The sequence below is a fragment of the Podarcis erhardii genome, assembly GCF_964252035.2.
Source record: "Podarcis erhardii genome assembly, chromosome: 10".
Lineage (NCBI taxonomy): Eukaryota > Metazoa > Chordata > Lepidosauria > Squamata > Lacertidae > Podarcis > Podarcis erhardii.
The window spans coordinates 41,963,912-41,979,274 of NC_138500.1; the positions used below are offsets into that span (position 1 = coordinate 41,963,912).

General features: G+C 39.6%; 1 protein-coding gene across 6 annotated transcripts in view; it reads left to right on the forward strand.

The window, feature by feature from the left end:
• Positions 1-15,363, forward strand: part of PPP1R12A (protein phosphatase 1 regulatory subunit 12A) — a 96,272-nt gene that overhangs the window by 28,373 nt on the left and 52,536 nt on the right. For all 6 annotated transcript variants that reach the window (XM_081878572.1, XM_081878573.1, XM_081878568.1 and 3 more), the window contains exon 3: positions 12,369-12,487. In XM_081878572.1, coding sequence (XP_081734698.1) covers positions 12,369-12,487 — 119 coding nt within the window. The remainder of the gene's footprint in view (positions 1-12,368; positions 12,488-15,363) is intronic.

Sequence of the window (15,363 nt, forward strand, 5' to 3'; positions counted from 1 at the left end):
CAATAGTTATTTGCCCATGGTGTTGCTAAGATTTAAAGACACCTTGCCTGTTATAGTAGAATAAATGTGTGTAATTCCATTGAATAAGCAGTACTTAGACTGTACATCAGTACACACACACATTCATAGTCCTCCTTTATGTATTACACATACGTGTCTGTATGTGTACATATATAATCTATTAATAACTTACTATATATCAATAAGAATTATAATCAGGAAATACAAACATATTACTACTTTTGAGTCTCTCTCTCTGTGTGTGTCATAAAAATACATTTTTATGTTTGCAGAGCAGTTGTACATAAATGTTTCACTTTTCAAGTGTGAAGGTAATAGGCATTTCATCCAGAGCACACCCTCCTAAACACTCTTGTTGAAGATGAAAGAAATAATTGTTTGCCAAACAAAAACTAGTAAAGAGGCTGTGACTGAGCAGGCTCAGAATGTAGTTAATGCTTTTTAGGGAGTGTGCTGGAGAAAGTAGGGGCACAGCAGCTGCAGACATTCCTGGAGGTTTCTCATTTTCTTGATTTGGGTTCTTTCTTGGTGATGGGAATGAATCAATCTTAGTGGCCTTAATGGATATCCTTTGTTGCGGGCACAGCACAGGGACTGCAGGTGTTCTCCCCCATCCCTATTCCTCTGTTGCTTTTGACTGGTTGTCTTGCAGCATTCGCAGAACTGTTAAACATCATGTATTGCTAGAGTGTCCACGTTTTCTCAATGCTTGACAAAAGTTTTTGTGAACCTGGCCATCTGATCTATGCTGTGTGGTCTAGCTTCATTCTCGGTTGAAGTTAATAATTTTTGTTTTCTTCATGTTTCTAAACATAATAGGCTAGTTAGTTTTCTTTTAAGACAGGGATGGATAATCTGTGGCCCTCCAGATGTTCCTCACATCATCCCTGACTGTTGGTTATGCAGTTTGGAGCTGTTTTAAGACCTTGGTGTTGTAAGAGATATGCTTCACTCATTACTAGATTGGACAGTCAGGACTGCCATCTGGTATACAGCATGGTATAGCTAAGATATCACTGTGCTATAAAATGCCTATGATTCACTCATATACATAAGCTAGTCACCAAATGACACCTTAAACCTGGGTTGCCATTTATATGAAATTTATATAATCATCATCATTATTACTGTAATTATTAATTTCATTTCTGTACTGCTTTATATTTTAAAGAAAAAAGCAGTATATAACACAATAAAACATCAAATAAAGCAAACCAGACAGCGACAAGAGATCCCTACAAATCGACAAGCTGGCTGGTGCGCAACGATATCTTTTGATACTGGGGAACGTGGGGGCATGCACAGCAGCAGAAAAAGTTGCTGCACGCCAGCCAAATGGTGGAGATGTCAGTCTCCAAACCTGATGACATGATATCTTCCCTTGGTTGCAAGTTGACTCACATCAGTTGCAAAACATGCCTAGTGCCTGGGGGATTTTGAACAGTGCTCCCTAGGTACCCTAATACTGAAAGTTTGATCTGCATTGTGATAGAAGTGAACAGCTGATTTGATTATGATTATTTTTGTGACGTGCTGGACTTGGCTTGACTATTTGTAAAAAGTTGACAACTTGTAAGACACGTGAGACTCAAGGCAAGATCTTCTAATTGATACTTCAATCACAACAGATGTTTCATATCCTTTGCATTATCGAGTTCTGCCAAACTGAATAGTTGGTCACACTATTTCTTTGGCTCAGAGAGACAAAACCTGCTTAGGACTATCTTCTCCTTCTGCTGGGTTTGTAATTAAAATGATAATAGTTATTGTTACCTTGAAGAGGTGTGGTCGGTCTCCACCTGCTTCCTATGGTCACTCCAACTCTCAAAGCTTTGTTTGGATCATGTGGGCATAGACCTGCCTTTCACCAGGTAAAGCTGCTTTTTTGCTTAAGATGAGAGTGAAGCTACATGGGGAGAAAGTATCTGAAATTGTGCTGTGTGGCCAGAAGAACAATATTTGCTTCTTTGTTTTAAATCAGTATATGCTTGGATAATGGTGTCAGGTGGAGGGAGTGAGTTGCTTTGTGGCTCCTGCAAGCTACAAACCTGAAACTGATTTTTGATTATGCTTTCAAGGAGCTGCCTTTAGGCACCAGGTCTGTTGACAGACCAACTCTGCATTATAAAGATGTCTGCAAACATGACATGAAGGCTGAGAACATTAGCCTTAGGTAAAAGGTAAAGGGACCCCTGACCATTAGGTCCATTCGTGACCGATTCTGGGGTTTCGGCTCTCATCTCGCTTTATTGGCCAAGAGAGTTGGTGTACAGCTTCCGGGTCATGTGGCCAGCATGACTAAGCCGCTTCTGGCGAACCAGAGCAGCACACGGAAACGCGGTTTACCTTCCCACCGGAACGGTACCTATTTATCTACTTGCACTTTGATGGTGCTTTCGAACTGCTAGGTGGGCAGGAGTGGGGACCAAGCAACAGGAGCTCACCCCGTCGCAGGGATTTGAACTGCCGACCTTCTGATCGGCAAGTCCTAGGCTCTGTGGTTTAACGCACAGCGCCACCCGCGTCCCTGCCATTTGGGAATTCCTTGCTGATGAGCACAGTGCCTGGAAACAGGCAGTCAGGTCATGCATCTATAGCAGTGACCAGAGGAGGAATGACTGCTGGGAGGAGCACAGAGAGAATAAACGTCATGAATCTGCAGCAGCACAACTGGATGCCTTCATCTGCCCCAGCTTCAATAAAACATGACTCTCCCGTATTGGTCTCTACAGCCACAGTTGGCGGTGTAACTCTCCAATGGTTTGACTTTACCCCAATGGTACCCACTTCCATTGTCTCCCAAGACAGATGGATGCCAACAGCAACTTACTACTTCAGCTTTTAATAAATACATTTGCGGGGTGGTGGTGGTGGTTAAAATTAGCAAGGGAAAAAAGCAATCAAAGGCTATTTAACAACAGATTTATTTAACCCACTTACTAAAGTCAAGTGTAAGAGGCTAAAAAGGCAAAGGTAAAGGACCTCTGACAATTAAGTTCAGTCGCGAACGACTAAATCAGACTGTATTTATCCATCTAGCCCTACTTTGACTCTTAGGCAGAGATTCTATCACCTGTTGCCTCTTTCAATCTGAGATGCCAGATCTTCTCTGTGTAGGATCCTCTCCATGCAGACCATGTGTTCTCTTTCTCATATAAGTAAACATGCATAGCATTGCACTGTTAAAGTTAAAATAAACAATTTAATGTTTTAATTGACCTTCATAAGTTCGAATACATAATTTCATTCACATTGAATCTGCTTTGAAAGTGTATATAATGTTGCCGGTTAGTATGACTAGACGGCACAGTTGACTGTTAGAAACTTTATTTGTAAGTCCATGGGAAGAGACCATTTTGTTCAGTTCTGCATACTTTCCTTTCCTTAAATTCTGGGGTTGTGCTGCTTCTGGAGCAGTTCTAGAGGTAACTCGGAGAATAACCATCTAGGTTCTTAAGTTAAGAAGGGCAATTCTTAGGAATCTCTAGTCCCTCTGCAGGCAACATACTGTTCTGTTTTTGAAAGGTTGGAGAGAGGAATGTGGACTTTGAAACCTCATTCTTATCTGGAAGATGTAATTATTTGGGGACACTCTTGTTCTTCGGAAGGAAATTAGTGATCTTTGCATCTACTGGAACCATCCTGTTTTCACCTTTCAAATTATGTTAAGGTTTCTTTTTTGTATTGTTTTATGCCTGTTGCTTTAGAAGCCCTTGACAGAAAGATTGCAGGAAAATGCCTGGGTTTTTTTCCTAAAGGAGGGTTTTTGTTTTAAACTAACTACTGTGTGTCTGCTTCTTACCCTGATCTTAGGAATATAGTCCGTACTGTTGGAGTAGCAGTTTGACTCAATGAAGACAGTTCATAGAGAAAAGCTCAGTTTGCTGTTCTGCTTAGATGACGTGCAAACCAGTTAGATTTGTAGTTTATTTAGTGGGGAATGGAGCAGAAATCTTCAACTTCAGACAGGTTTCCCCCTTGCTTTGGTATAGTATAACTACAGTGGTACGTCTTGTTACGAACACTTCTGGTTATGAACGCTTCAGGTTACGAGCTCCGCTAACCCAGAAGTAGCTGCTCCTGGTTGCGAACTTTGTCCCAGGATGCGAACGGAAATCACGTGCTAGAGGTGCGCGCATAGCGGGAGGCTGTGCACATCAGGATAAGAATGGTTTCAACTTAAGAACGGACCTCCGGAACAAATTAAGTTCGTAACCAGAGGCACCACTGTACTTTGGTCTTGTTCTATCTTTTATGGGATGTTTTTCTCCTGTAGGTAAAATTAAGAAAGTAACTAGCCTAGTGTCATATTCTGTTTGTGCTTTCCTTCATAGTTCTACTTCCAATTTGGTATTCAGCTCATGAAAGGAGGTATGACATTCCTGAAACAGATGTTATTTAGTGCTATATTCGCTTTGCATACATATGAATTGAGAAACCATACTTTTTCTAATGTTGAAAAATAGCTTGTATTGGATATGTGCTGAACAGATATTCTGGGCCTCAGTTTCTGGTGCTGCTGATGTTAGTGACCTGATGGGGCAGACTATCATAGATACTCCATGATTAAGTATTGGCTGGGAAACAAAAGTCTAGGGGATTGGCAGCCATAGTTTGTTATGGTAGTGGTGATGACGGTCTGACCATCATTCATTGTTTTAATAGTCACTTCCTTTTCCTGTACTTTGCTTTTTAATTGAGTGGCTTCTTAAGGTCAATAAAAAATGGACACTATCAATGGATTAATTTGCTTGTGTCTCAGATGTTAAATAGGTTGAAATGAGCATAACATCTAAGAACATATTTTGAGATGCCTCCCACACTGAATATTTTTTGACTAGGATGACACTATAGAATACTGGATCACTCAAGGTATTAATAAGATTGCATTTTCTGGTTGTTGTTTTTACCTTGTTACTCATTTAATATTAGGAAATCACTGTGGTTCTTAAGACTGTGTTCATGGAAGACAAACTTACTCGGCTACGAGTGATCTCCATAGATGATGATAGTTTAGCTTTGTACAGTATGCTTTTCTTTGAAAAGAATGGATTTAAATACATAAAGATATGACTTCTACTTCTAGCATTCTCTATTCCAATTTTTATTCTCCCTTATTTTAAAGCCTGTGTTAAGTTTAACAGTTGCTGCAACAATTTGTTGCTGCTCCTACTTGCATTTCCTTAGTGCACACCAATGTAACAATGATTTAAACTGTTTTTAAGAGAACCATCTGCTGAACTTTATCAGCATACAAGTGAGGCATTTTGGCTCTCTGGGCATGCAACGAAGTCAGCAATCTTAGGCATACATATTGGAAATAAGACTTACTGAACAAAATGGGACTTCTGACTAGTGATGTTAAATTCTTAAGAATATTTTTTTGGAGAATATTCTCGATTAATGAGAATATTAGGGAATTTTCATTTAAAATAGGAGAATATTCATTTTAATGCATTGAAAATGATATAATTACCGTATTTTTCGCTCTATAACACGCACCTGACCATAACACGCACATCGTTTTTAGAGGAGGAAAACAAGGGAAAAAACATTCTAAATGAAACAGTGGATGTATCATTTTTGTGCTTCATGCTGTGGCCACAGACATGTGATCTGATGGTGAATTTGGGGTGACCCAATGCAAAAATCCTGAGAATCCCTGTGGATCCATGCTTTGTAACCACGTTTCTGCACCATTGCAGCCCCAGGCAACAGTGGGTGCGTGATTTTTGGGGGGCAGGCTGTAGCCATGGACATGCTATGTGCTCTGATGGTGAATTTGGGCTGACCCAATGCAAAGATCCTGAGGATCCATGTGGATCCATGTTTTGTAACCACGTTTTTGCACCATTGCAGCCCCAGGCAACAGTGGGTGCGTGATTTGGGGCGGGGGGCAGGCTGTAGCCATGGACATGCTATGTGATCTGATGGTGAATTTGGGCTGACCCAATGCAAAGATCCTGAGGATCCATGTGGATCCATGCTTTTTAACCACATTTTAAGTGGGGAGGGAAGGAAAAACACAGAACGGACAAGGAGCACGAAAGGGGTGTGCAGAGAAGCAGCTGGCTAAGAATGCAGGAGAGGGGTATAACGGGAGGGAGGAAAGGAAGGCAAAAGTTTTCTCTCACCTACCCACCCAAGCCAGCCAGCTCGCTCTCGCTCTCACGCGCGTGCGCTCTCTCTCTCTCTCTCTCTCTCTCTCTCTGCCTCCTGCATGTTTTCAGCAGCACGGAGCACAGAGACGACACTCTGCTTTCCCCTCTGCTTGCCTGGAGGGGAGGGGCTTTCCCTGCTCTTTGTTCCGTTTGAGCAAACACAGCAAGGAAACAGAGGTGGGTGGGCAGTAAGACCCTGAGGCAGAATGCAGGAAAGCAGCCGCTTCCTCTTTTCAGATTTCCCTTCTCAGAGACACGCGATTTGATTTTTGCCTGATTTTTTTTTTGCCTCCCCTCGCGCCATTTGGCTCCAGGGACCACACATTCGCTCAATAACACGCACAGACATTTCCCCTTCCTTTTTAGGAGAAAAAATCTGCGTGTTATAGAAGGAAAAATACGGTAGTTAATATACATATTTATTAATGGGTAAACCTGTTCAGATAGTAACAAAAAACTGTACAGATACTTTAATTCAATGGGGCAATGCAGTGAATTCATACCAGTCTTTGATTTTTTGCACCAAACTTGAAATTGAAAATTCAGTGTGAATGACTCACGTTAATCACTAAGCCTGTCACCAACCATATATTTACCATCAATTTGAATTCTAATTATGTTGTGTATGTATGAAATGTAGCTTTTAAAGTAAAAGGAATACAAAAAAGACTCAGGTCTGCTACAAGAGTACATTCTTTAGTAAGCATATCTACATGGTACAGTATTTTCAGTACAACACTAATAAAATTTATATGTTTAAAATAAATGCTATTTTTTCCAGAAAATAAAACACAAATAATCAGTAATGACAAGTTACATAACATCAGAAATACAAATTACTATCTGCTTAGACAAGTAAGAAAACACACAACATATTTAAATTATAACTGATAAATTGTCACAAGAAATAAATTTATTTTAAAAATAGGCTTTAATTAAAGGTAAAGGGACCCCTGACCGTTAGGTGCAGTCGCAAACGACTCTGGGGTTGCCGCGCTCATATCGCTTTACTGGCTGAGAGAACCAGCGTACAGCTTCCGGGTCATGTGGCCTGCATGACTAAGCCGCTTCTCGCAAACCAGAGCAGCACACGGAAATGCTGTTTACCTTCCCGCCGGAGCGGTACCTATTTATGTAATTGCACTTTGACGTGCTTTCAAACTGTGAGTTGGGCAGGAGCTGGGACCAAGCAACGGGAGCTCACCCCATCGCGGGTATTCAAACTGCCGACCTTCTGATCGGCAAGCCCTAGGCTCTGTGGTTTAGACTACAGCGCCACTTGCGTCCTAGGCTTTAAGTAACAAGTCTCAAATGATTATAAATTTATATTGACTCCTCAAACATCTTAAGAGGATAAGTCACCATCTTCGTCTGCACAATGTCAATCTCTGGTAAATGGCACCTTGTACTATTTAATGGCACTGCAAAAACCAGTTACTGGCATTAAATAAAAATATAGAAATGTCAACTGTTTAAATCAAGGTCACCTCACATGCCGTTACACATATTTGTATAGGTCTAGGTACTTTAACTGTATAAAGCATTATAGCTATTTTCTGTATGGCCAAGGGTATAGAATTGCTAGGAATAAGGTCACACCAAAATAGAAAAAAGGCTATTACATATAGTTGAAATACATATGAATTCAAATGTTCATCAGATTCAATGAATGGCATTTTTAAAACAAAACAAAAAATGTATTCTGTAGTTCACATTTCAGAAGTTCCAATGGTGAATGATACAAAGCCCAGTAATGTAACTTGATAAAAAAATAAAATCATTATTTATTACTTACACTGGCAATATCACAGATTGACTTATTATTTACTAGATTTTTTAAAATGTGGATTATAAAATTGGTTCTTAAATTAGAATTTACAGTTTGTGGAGAATATTCTGCGGAGAATTTAGAAGGCACAGGGCCTCCTTGGTAGTAGTGCCCTCCCTTCAGATGTTAAGGAAATAAACAACTATCTGACTTTTGCAAGACATCTGTTTAGGGAAGTTTTTAATTTTTAAAATTGTTTTTACTATTCTGCTCAGGGACGTGGGTGGCGCTGTGGGTAAAACCTCAGCGCCTAGGACTTGCCGATCGCATGGTCGGCGGTTCGAATCCCCGCGGCGGGGTGAGCTCCCGTCATTCGGTCCCAGCTCCTGCCCACCTAGCAGTTCGAAAGCACAATTAAGTGCAAGTAGATAGATAGGTACCGCTTTCTAGCGGGAAGGTAAACAGCGTTCCGTGTGCTGCTCTGGTGCCGGTTCACCGGAGCAGCTTCGTCACGCTGGCCACGTGACCCGGAAGTGTCTGCGGACAGCGCTGGCTCCCGGCCTATAGAGTGAGATGAGCGCACAACCCTAGAGTCTGTCAAGACTGGCCCGTACTGGCAGGGGTACCTTTACCTTACTATTCTGCTCGGAACCACCCAGAGTGGCTGAGGAAACCCAGCCAGATGGTTGTGGTATAAATAAAATTATTATTATTATTATTAGCTCAAAAGTCATACCTCGTGGAAGTAGCCACTCCCCCCTGCTTGTTTTTATCATCAATGTCTATAATTCATAGGTATTGCCTCAGGACATGAATTTTCTATATATTACTTAAAATTAACAAGCTTCTGACCGACTTTATATTCCACTTATATGTCTAAACCAGGATGAGCCAATGTAGTGTCTTCTAGACGTTTTGGACTAAAACTCCCAATGTTCCTTAGCATTGACTGTGCTGACTGGGAGTGATAGGAATTGCAGTTCAAGGCATCTGGAAGGCTTCCCCTTGTCTAAGTTTATTAAATTCTGTCTCAGACTCTTGATGTATTTCATGACCTGCCATCTTAACATGAAGCTGACAGAAGAGATGCTGAGAGAAACAAGATGAAATCAGTTATGATAATCTGTGAAGACTTTTAGGATCAGTCATAACAGAAACCTTTTATTCATATCACAGTGAATTTTTTAAAATTGTCATGAGGACTTTAGTCTCCACAATGTTTATAATTTATCAGATTAGGTTATTTTATGTAGATGACGAAGCCTCAGTTTAAAGATAGTAAATAATTTTTGTAGTACTTCCAGTTCTGATACTATTCTGGAAACAGAATAGCCTCAACTTTAAATAGTATTCTAAATGTGGATACACCACAGGTTCCTATAATGACAGACTTTTAAATACCATATTTTTCGCTCTATAAGACACACTTTTTCCCCTCCTAAAAAGTAAGGGGAAATGCAGGCTGCACAGCTTTCGCTGAAGCCAGGAGAGCAAGAGGGATTGGTGTGCACTGGCCCCACTTGCTCTCCTGGCTTTGCTTCGCTGGAGAGCCGCTGTGCAGCATTCCCTCTCTGCGCAGCGCCCCTTCAGCAAAGTGGAAGGAGAAATGGAAGGGGCTCTGCTTCTCCTGCCGCTTCGCTGAAGGGGCGCTGTGCAGGGAGGGAGAGAACTTTTTTTTCTTGTTCTCCTCTAGAACTAGCTGCGTCTTATAGAGCGAAAAATATGGTAACCTAGATGCCTGCAGTGACTATGGATTTTACAAAAGTTGCTATTTTTACAGGAAGATTTTACAAAAGTTGCTATTTTCTTTTATATACATAGACAGGGAATCAAGTTGATTCCTTACAGTAATTGTGTTCTCCAAGGAATTTTTTCAATTTCTTAAGTTCATTAGTAACAACGAAAGGATGCCAATGGCAAAAACAATATTAGGGCAGATCTTTCATTATTAGATTTAATTTTAATATACCAAACTGAGTACTTACTATTTTAATATATTCAAAGTTTAATTTAGTATAGTCAGCGAAATAAAAATAAAAATCATAGATCTTATAGTCAGAAAGGCCCTGAGATGACATTACAGGGGGAATGTTTTGGCTAATAGTTGTTTTAGTCTACATACTTCTGTTGTGTTTAACTTCTGATGTGCTGATGTTTCAAGGAACTTTGAGAAACCCCATGTCATGTATGGCTTGCTCCTGGAGAGGGAAGATTACTTGAAATGTATAATCCCTTAAGGTTAACTTCTTGAAATGGTGCTTATCTGATCTTTAAGCAAAGGCACCTAAGGCAGGGTTGACTAATCCCTCCCCCCAGGGCCACAGTGATGGTCTCCCACCTGTCTGGTGACCACATGCCCATGGTGGGTGTGGCTAGTGTTTGCTGTCTGGTCTTTGACTGCAATAAAGATTGATTGGTGTGGCATATAAGCACATATGTACCTGCCACACACACATTTAGCACACACAATGTCTGCTAACCAGACATGCTGTCAGACAGCCCTCCCTTCCACCCCCTCCATCACCATTCAAGTTCTTCCCACTCCAACGCTCAAGGATCTGTTCAAAGTTTAAAAGGCAATGTTCATAAAAGAGCGGACAGGGGGATTCATCTCCAAGCTCAGTGCTTTGGTGCTTAGCGCTAAGATCAGGGATAAAAGATCCCTCTTACTACTCTTTAGAGAAGATCTTGAAACAGGATACAGATTCATTTATTTTACTCTCTGGATGAATTGGGGTCAATGCAGCACCTTTTGCATTCTTTTTTTTGTGTTGTAATAGATGGTTTGACTACTGTACCACAACCCCCATCTTTCAAGTGAAAAACTATTATTTCTCCAGACACTTGCATGTTTGTCTGTCTGTATACATTTGTATTTCCTTGAAAAAAACTAAATAAAATAAAATTGATGCGTGAATAAGTGTTGATCCCACATCACACATTTGTCAACATGTGAGGGGGTCATATCAGCCCCCCTGTACGTGGCTCAGTAATGGCATCTTTGTTTCTAAGGTGAGTTGGCCTGTAGGTATAGAAAGAAATTAGAGTATCATTCACTTCTAGATTCATTTAGAAAGGGAGGATATAGCTGCCATTTGACAATTTTGGCACAGTGCCATTGCTCACTTGTTTACCTTCATTCTGCTTACACATATATGTGTGTTCCGTTTACTCAGTTTTGCAGCATCACAGAAATAATTCGTTGTAGGTTGTTCTCTACTCTTAGTTCTGAAGTTGGCATTAGCAGTGTAAGTAATTCTAATGCCATGAAACTGAGCAAACAAAACTGCATACAACTTCAACAAATTACAGGCTAATTACTAAAGAGCTGCTTTTGCTGTGAAGAGGTGTGTTCCAAACTAGTTGTCTCTGCTTTGAAGGCAATTTTCTACTGCTGACACGGCTTTTTTATTTCTCTCTTTACCCCATCCCCCTTCAGTGTCTAGTTTGTTATCCATCACATGATCACATATCTTTTCTTCCATCTGGCCCAAGAAGACATTTTTACATTACACTGTGATGCCATATCTCTTCGCAGCACTTGATCTTGGTCTAAGTTTTTATTGTTGAGAAGGGTATATAGCACTTGATTTGCATGCAGAGGGTACCAGATTCCATTCTTGGCATGTCCTGTTAAAAGGCCTTCTGGCAGCAAGAGGTAAATCACTTAATCTTATGAAATTCTCTGAATATATAAAATGCATCTTAAAACCAGTAAAGCAGCAGCATTAAAAGCATATAAAAACAAATGGGAAGAAGATTCATATACATAAAACAGGTTCTGTTCTTTTGGGTTGGAGGAAGCCCAAACAAATAAGTCTTTACAAGATAGCTGAAACAACTGGTGGTTGCGGCGTCATGTATAGCAGAATGAAGGGTATTCCATAACACGGGGCAGCAGCAGAAAATGCCAAGTAGATCAACTCAAGTACAGTGGTACCTCGGTTTACAAATTTAATCCATTCCGGAAGTCCGTTCTTAAACCAAAACCATTCTTAAACTGAGGCACACTTTCCCCAATGAGGCCCTTCCACTGTTCAGATTCTGTTCTTAGACCGAGGTAAAGTTCTCAAACCAAGGCACTACTTCCGGTTTTGCAGAGTTTGTAAACTAAATTGTTCTTAAACCAGACTCTTCTTAAACCGAGGTACCACTGTAGTGTATCCAGTTGAAATAATTCAAAAATTGATGTGGAGCTTATTGTTAGAAACTAAGCACTTGGAGAGCTGTTGTTTTTTAAAGAAAACATTAAGAACTTGTATGATTGACAGCACGTTAGGAAAAGTCATTTGAAGGTGGTGCTATCAGAGACCATCCCTTTAGTGTGTGTGAGGCTTTGGTTTATATTTAAATGTATTTAGTACTTGTATCAAAAGGTTTGCTTTCATATTAACAACAAGCTATTTCTTCTGTTTCAGATATTTAATTAGTCAAGGAGCACATGTAGGAGCTGTAAATAGTGAAGGGGACACTCCATTAGATATTGCTGAAGAAGAGGCAATGGAAGAGTTGCTTCAAAATGAAGTGAACCGGCAAGGTAATTTTAAAGGTTTACTGCATAAAAAATTAAAGCATAAAAAGAATATGTATTAAAACCAAAATGTTGCATCGGATTGACCATATGCAATTAAAAAATGCCATATAACTATAATTAATTCTGAATACGAATTTAAGAACCCCTGGTTATGTAAGAAAATACACCGTAGAAATAGGAAGAATTATGTCTCTGGAAAATTAAATGGAACTTTCAATAAAATATGTGTTGACAATGTATTTTTATAGGGTTTGCCATTTATTTAAGTGTGCTGATTAGGTTTGAGTTTACATCTGAAAAAGAACTGAATCTAACATAAATGTGTTTTCCAAAATGAGCATGATAGAAACACCCATTGTCTTTTAAAAGACTTTTGCATATGATGAGCCTTTCAGTTGTTTTAGTGACCAGATTGAAGCCAGTTTATGTTATGTTTATCTCAGTCTTGCAGTTTGCCATATGTGGATGCCTTTGTGAAAAAAATGTCCTGCCAGACTAATAAAACACCGTGTGCCTCAATTGCTGGTGTTCATATCTGTGAATCAGTATGATCAAGCACCACAACAGGCTTCAGTGGAAACTACAGGTGTATGGGAGAATATTCATGAATATCAGTGTTAGTGAGGATTATCTGTGCATTATCTGTGCATATTAAGATGCAAGTAACAAAGTGAAAGTAGAATAAACTGTGTCTCCATTTTCGCTACAATCTTAAACAGAAGTAGTATAAATCTTCATTATGGACATTGAAGGGATTCCTGAGCTGAATTCTTGTCTGTGCAGCACTTTTTATACACATTCTTCCCATATTATAAATATGGCACTATGCTTGTCAGCTATGTTTTTTCTCCCCGAAAGTGATTACAATTACATATTCGTTTGATATTAATTCATCAGGTATAATAATCTCTCTGTGTGCGCGCACACATGCGTATATGTATTTATAAGGGGTTAAAGGAATTGTATGAAGAAGACAGGAAGGATCATAGGTTCTTAAGGATCTACTATATGGATATGTGACCCTAGGGCCTTTCTTATTGTGTCCAGAGTTATAACTGAGTAAGATTGATGAACAAATCTAAAAATTTCATTTGATGAAATTTCTGCTGCATTATTAAAAATGCAGCTTTTTAATAAGCTGAAAGATTGAAAGAGGAGAACCCAGCAAGGTAGCGGAGAACATGCTTTGAATGCAGAATGTTCCACATTCAACTTGTGCCTTTTCCAGGTAAAAGTGGTAGAGGTTAGAGATAGCTCAGGCCTAAACTTGGTTTGCCGGTAGAGAAACCAAGTTGTTGGGGCATTTATCTAAGAAGTGGGAAAGGAAAGGTTTTGTATAGGACTTTAATAGAACACTCCTGCAAATATTTCCCCTAAAATTCAACTTCATTCAGTTCACTTTACAGCCGAAGTTTTGTTTTTTTTTAATCTGATTATTGACATATTTCTATTTCTTTATTGTCAAATTTTAAGTTGTATGTTCTAGTGTGCTTTGTATCTAGATGGGAAACTTTCTGTAAGTTTCTGTCAGGTGTGAGTCAGACTAATAAGAGAACTGTTCTTAGGTGCAGTGTTTTACTTGGGGAGAATTAGGGTTGGACACCTTTGGGAAGGCAATTTTAGCTCAGCTTCTTGTTTCAACTGAGGCGGTGACTTCATTGAATGGGTGGCTGGGTGGGAGCAGGGTAGGATATTTAGTAGAGCTGTGGACTTGCAGAAAGAACTGGAACATCTCAACCCTTCCCATCTTATCAAACCTGATTGACATTTACCTAGTATGTAATCAGCAATAATTGAAAGAACATCTTCAGGTTCCAGCAAAGCATCTTTGAGTACTGTAATGCTGAAATGCAAGGAGATTATCAGAATACATTTTCAACTAGGCTGATAAAATAGTCAAAACATTTGCTGCTTAACATGCAAGTGTGGCTCCAGTGCAAGAAAATGCAGACAATGTTTTTCAGTGGTTAATGCATTGGGGGGAAAGTCATGCGTAGTATTTCAAATTGCCTACTGCTGTTCTAAATCAGAATCCTTCGTTGTGTAATATATATCATGAAAGGACTATTCAGAGGGCTTTTGTCTTTCATGTTTGATAAAAGTAAAAGAAAATATTTCTTTTGTGCCAATACTAGTTTAAAGCTTTAAAGTTTAAAGCTTTCTGCAAGCTTTCTAAGATTCATGTCTGAAGCAAACATACTTATTAAATATTTGCGTTGTTGTTGTTTAGTCATTTATTCTAGGCTAGATACAGAACTATAGTAATGTAAGGTTGCATGTCTTGTGTAAGGTCCCATGTCTTATCTAATGTCTAGTAAAGGTGGCACTCTGGTCTAAACCACTGAACTTCTTGAGCTTGCTGATCGTAAGGTTGGCAGTTTGAATCCGCATGATGGGGTGAGCTCCTGTTGCTTTGTCCCAGCTCCTGACAACCTAGCAATTCAAAAGCATACGAGCACAAGTAGATAAATAGGTACTGCTGTGGTGGGAAGGTAAATGGTGTTTCCGTGAGATCTGGCTCACCCCATAGTCGAATGTGACTGGACTTAACCATCCATGAGTCCTTTACCTTTACCTTACCTAATTTGTAGTCTTAGTGATTGCTTTAAGGATGAAGACAATTCAGATCTTAAAGAGAACAGAATTAATTAATTATAGTTCATTTTTAAAAATAGGCGTCATAATGTTATCAGCCACTTGCCTATACAATATTTTGGCTATGGTTGTATAAAACCTTAATGTGAGAATGAATCTTGTGACTTGAATTCTAAGATAAGTTGACTTAACAAAGCTAATGGAATTAAAATTCCCACCCTATCCCAAATGGTTCAGCACCCCTTTGCTCTCTGGAGAGGCTTTTGTGGGGAGGTGCAGTTGGC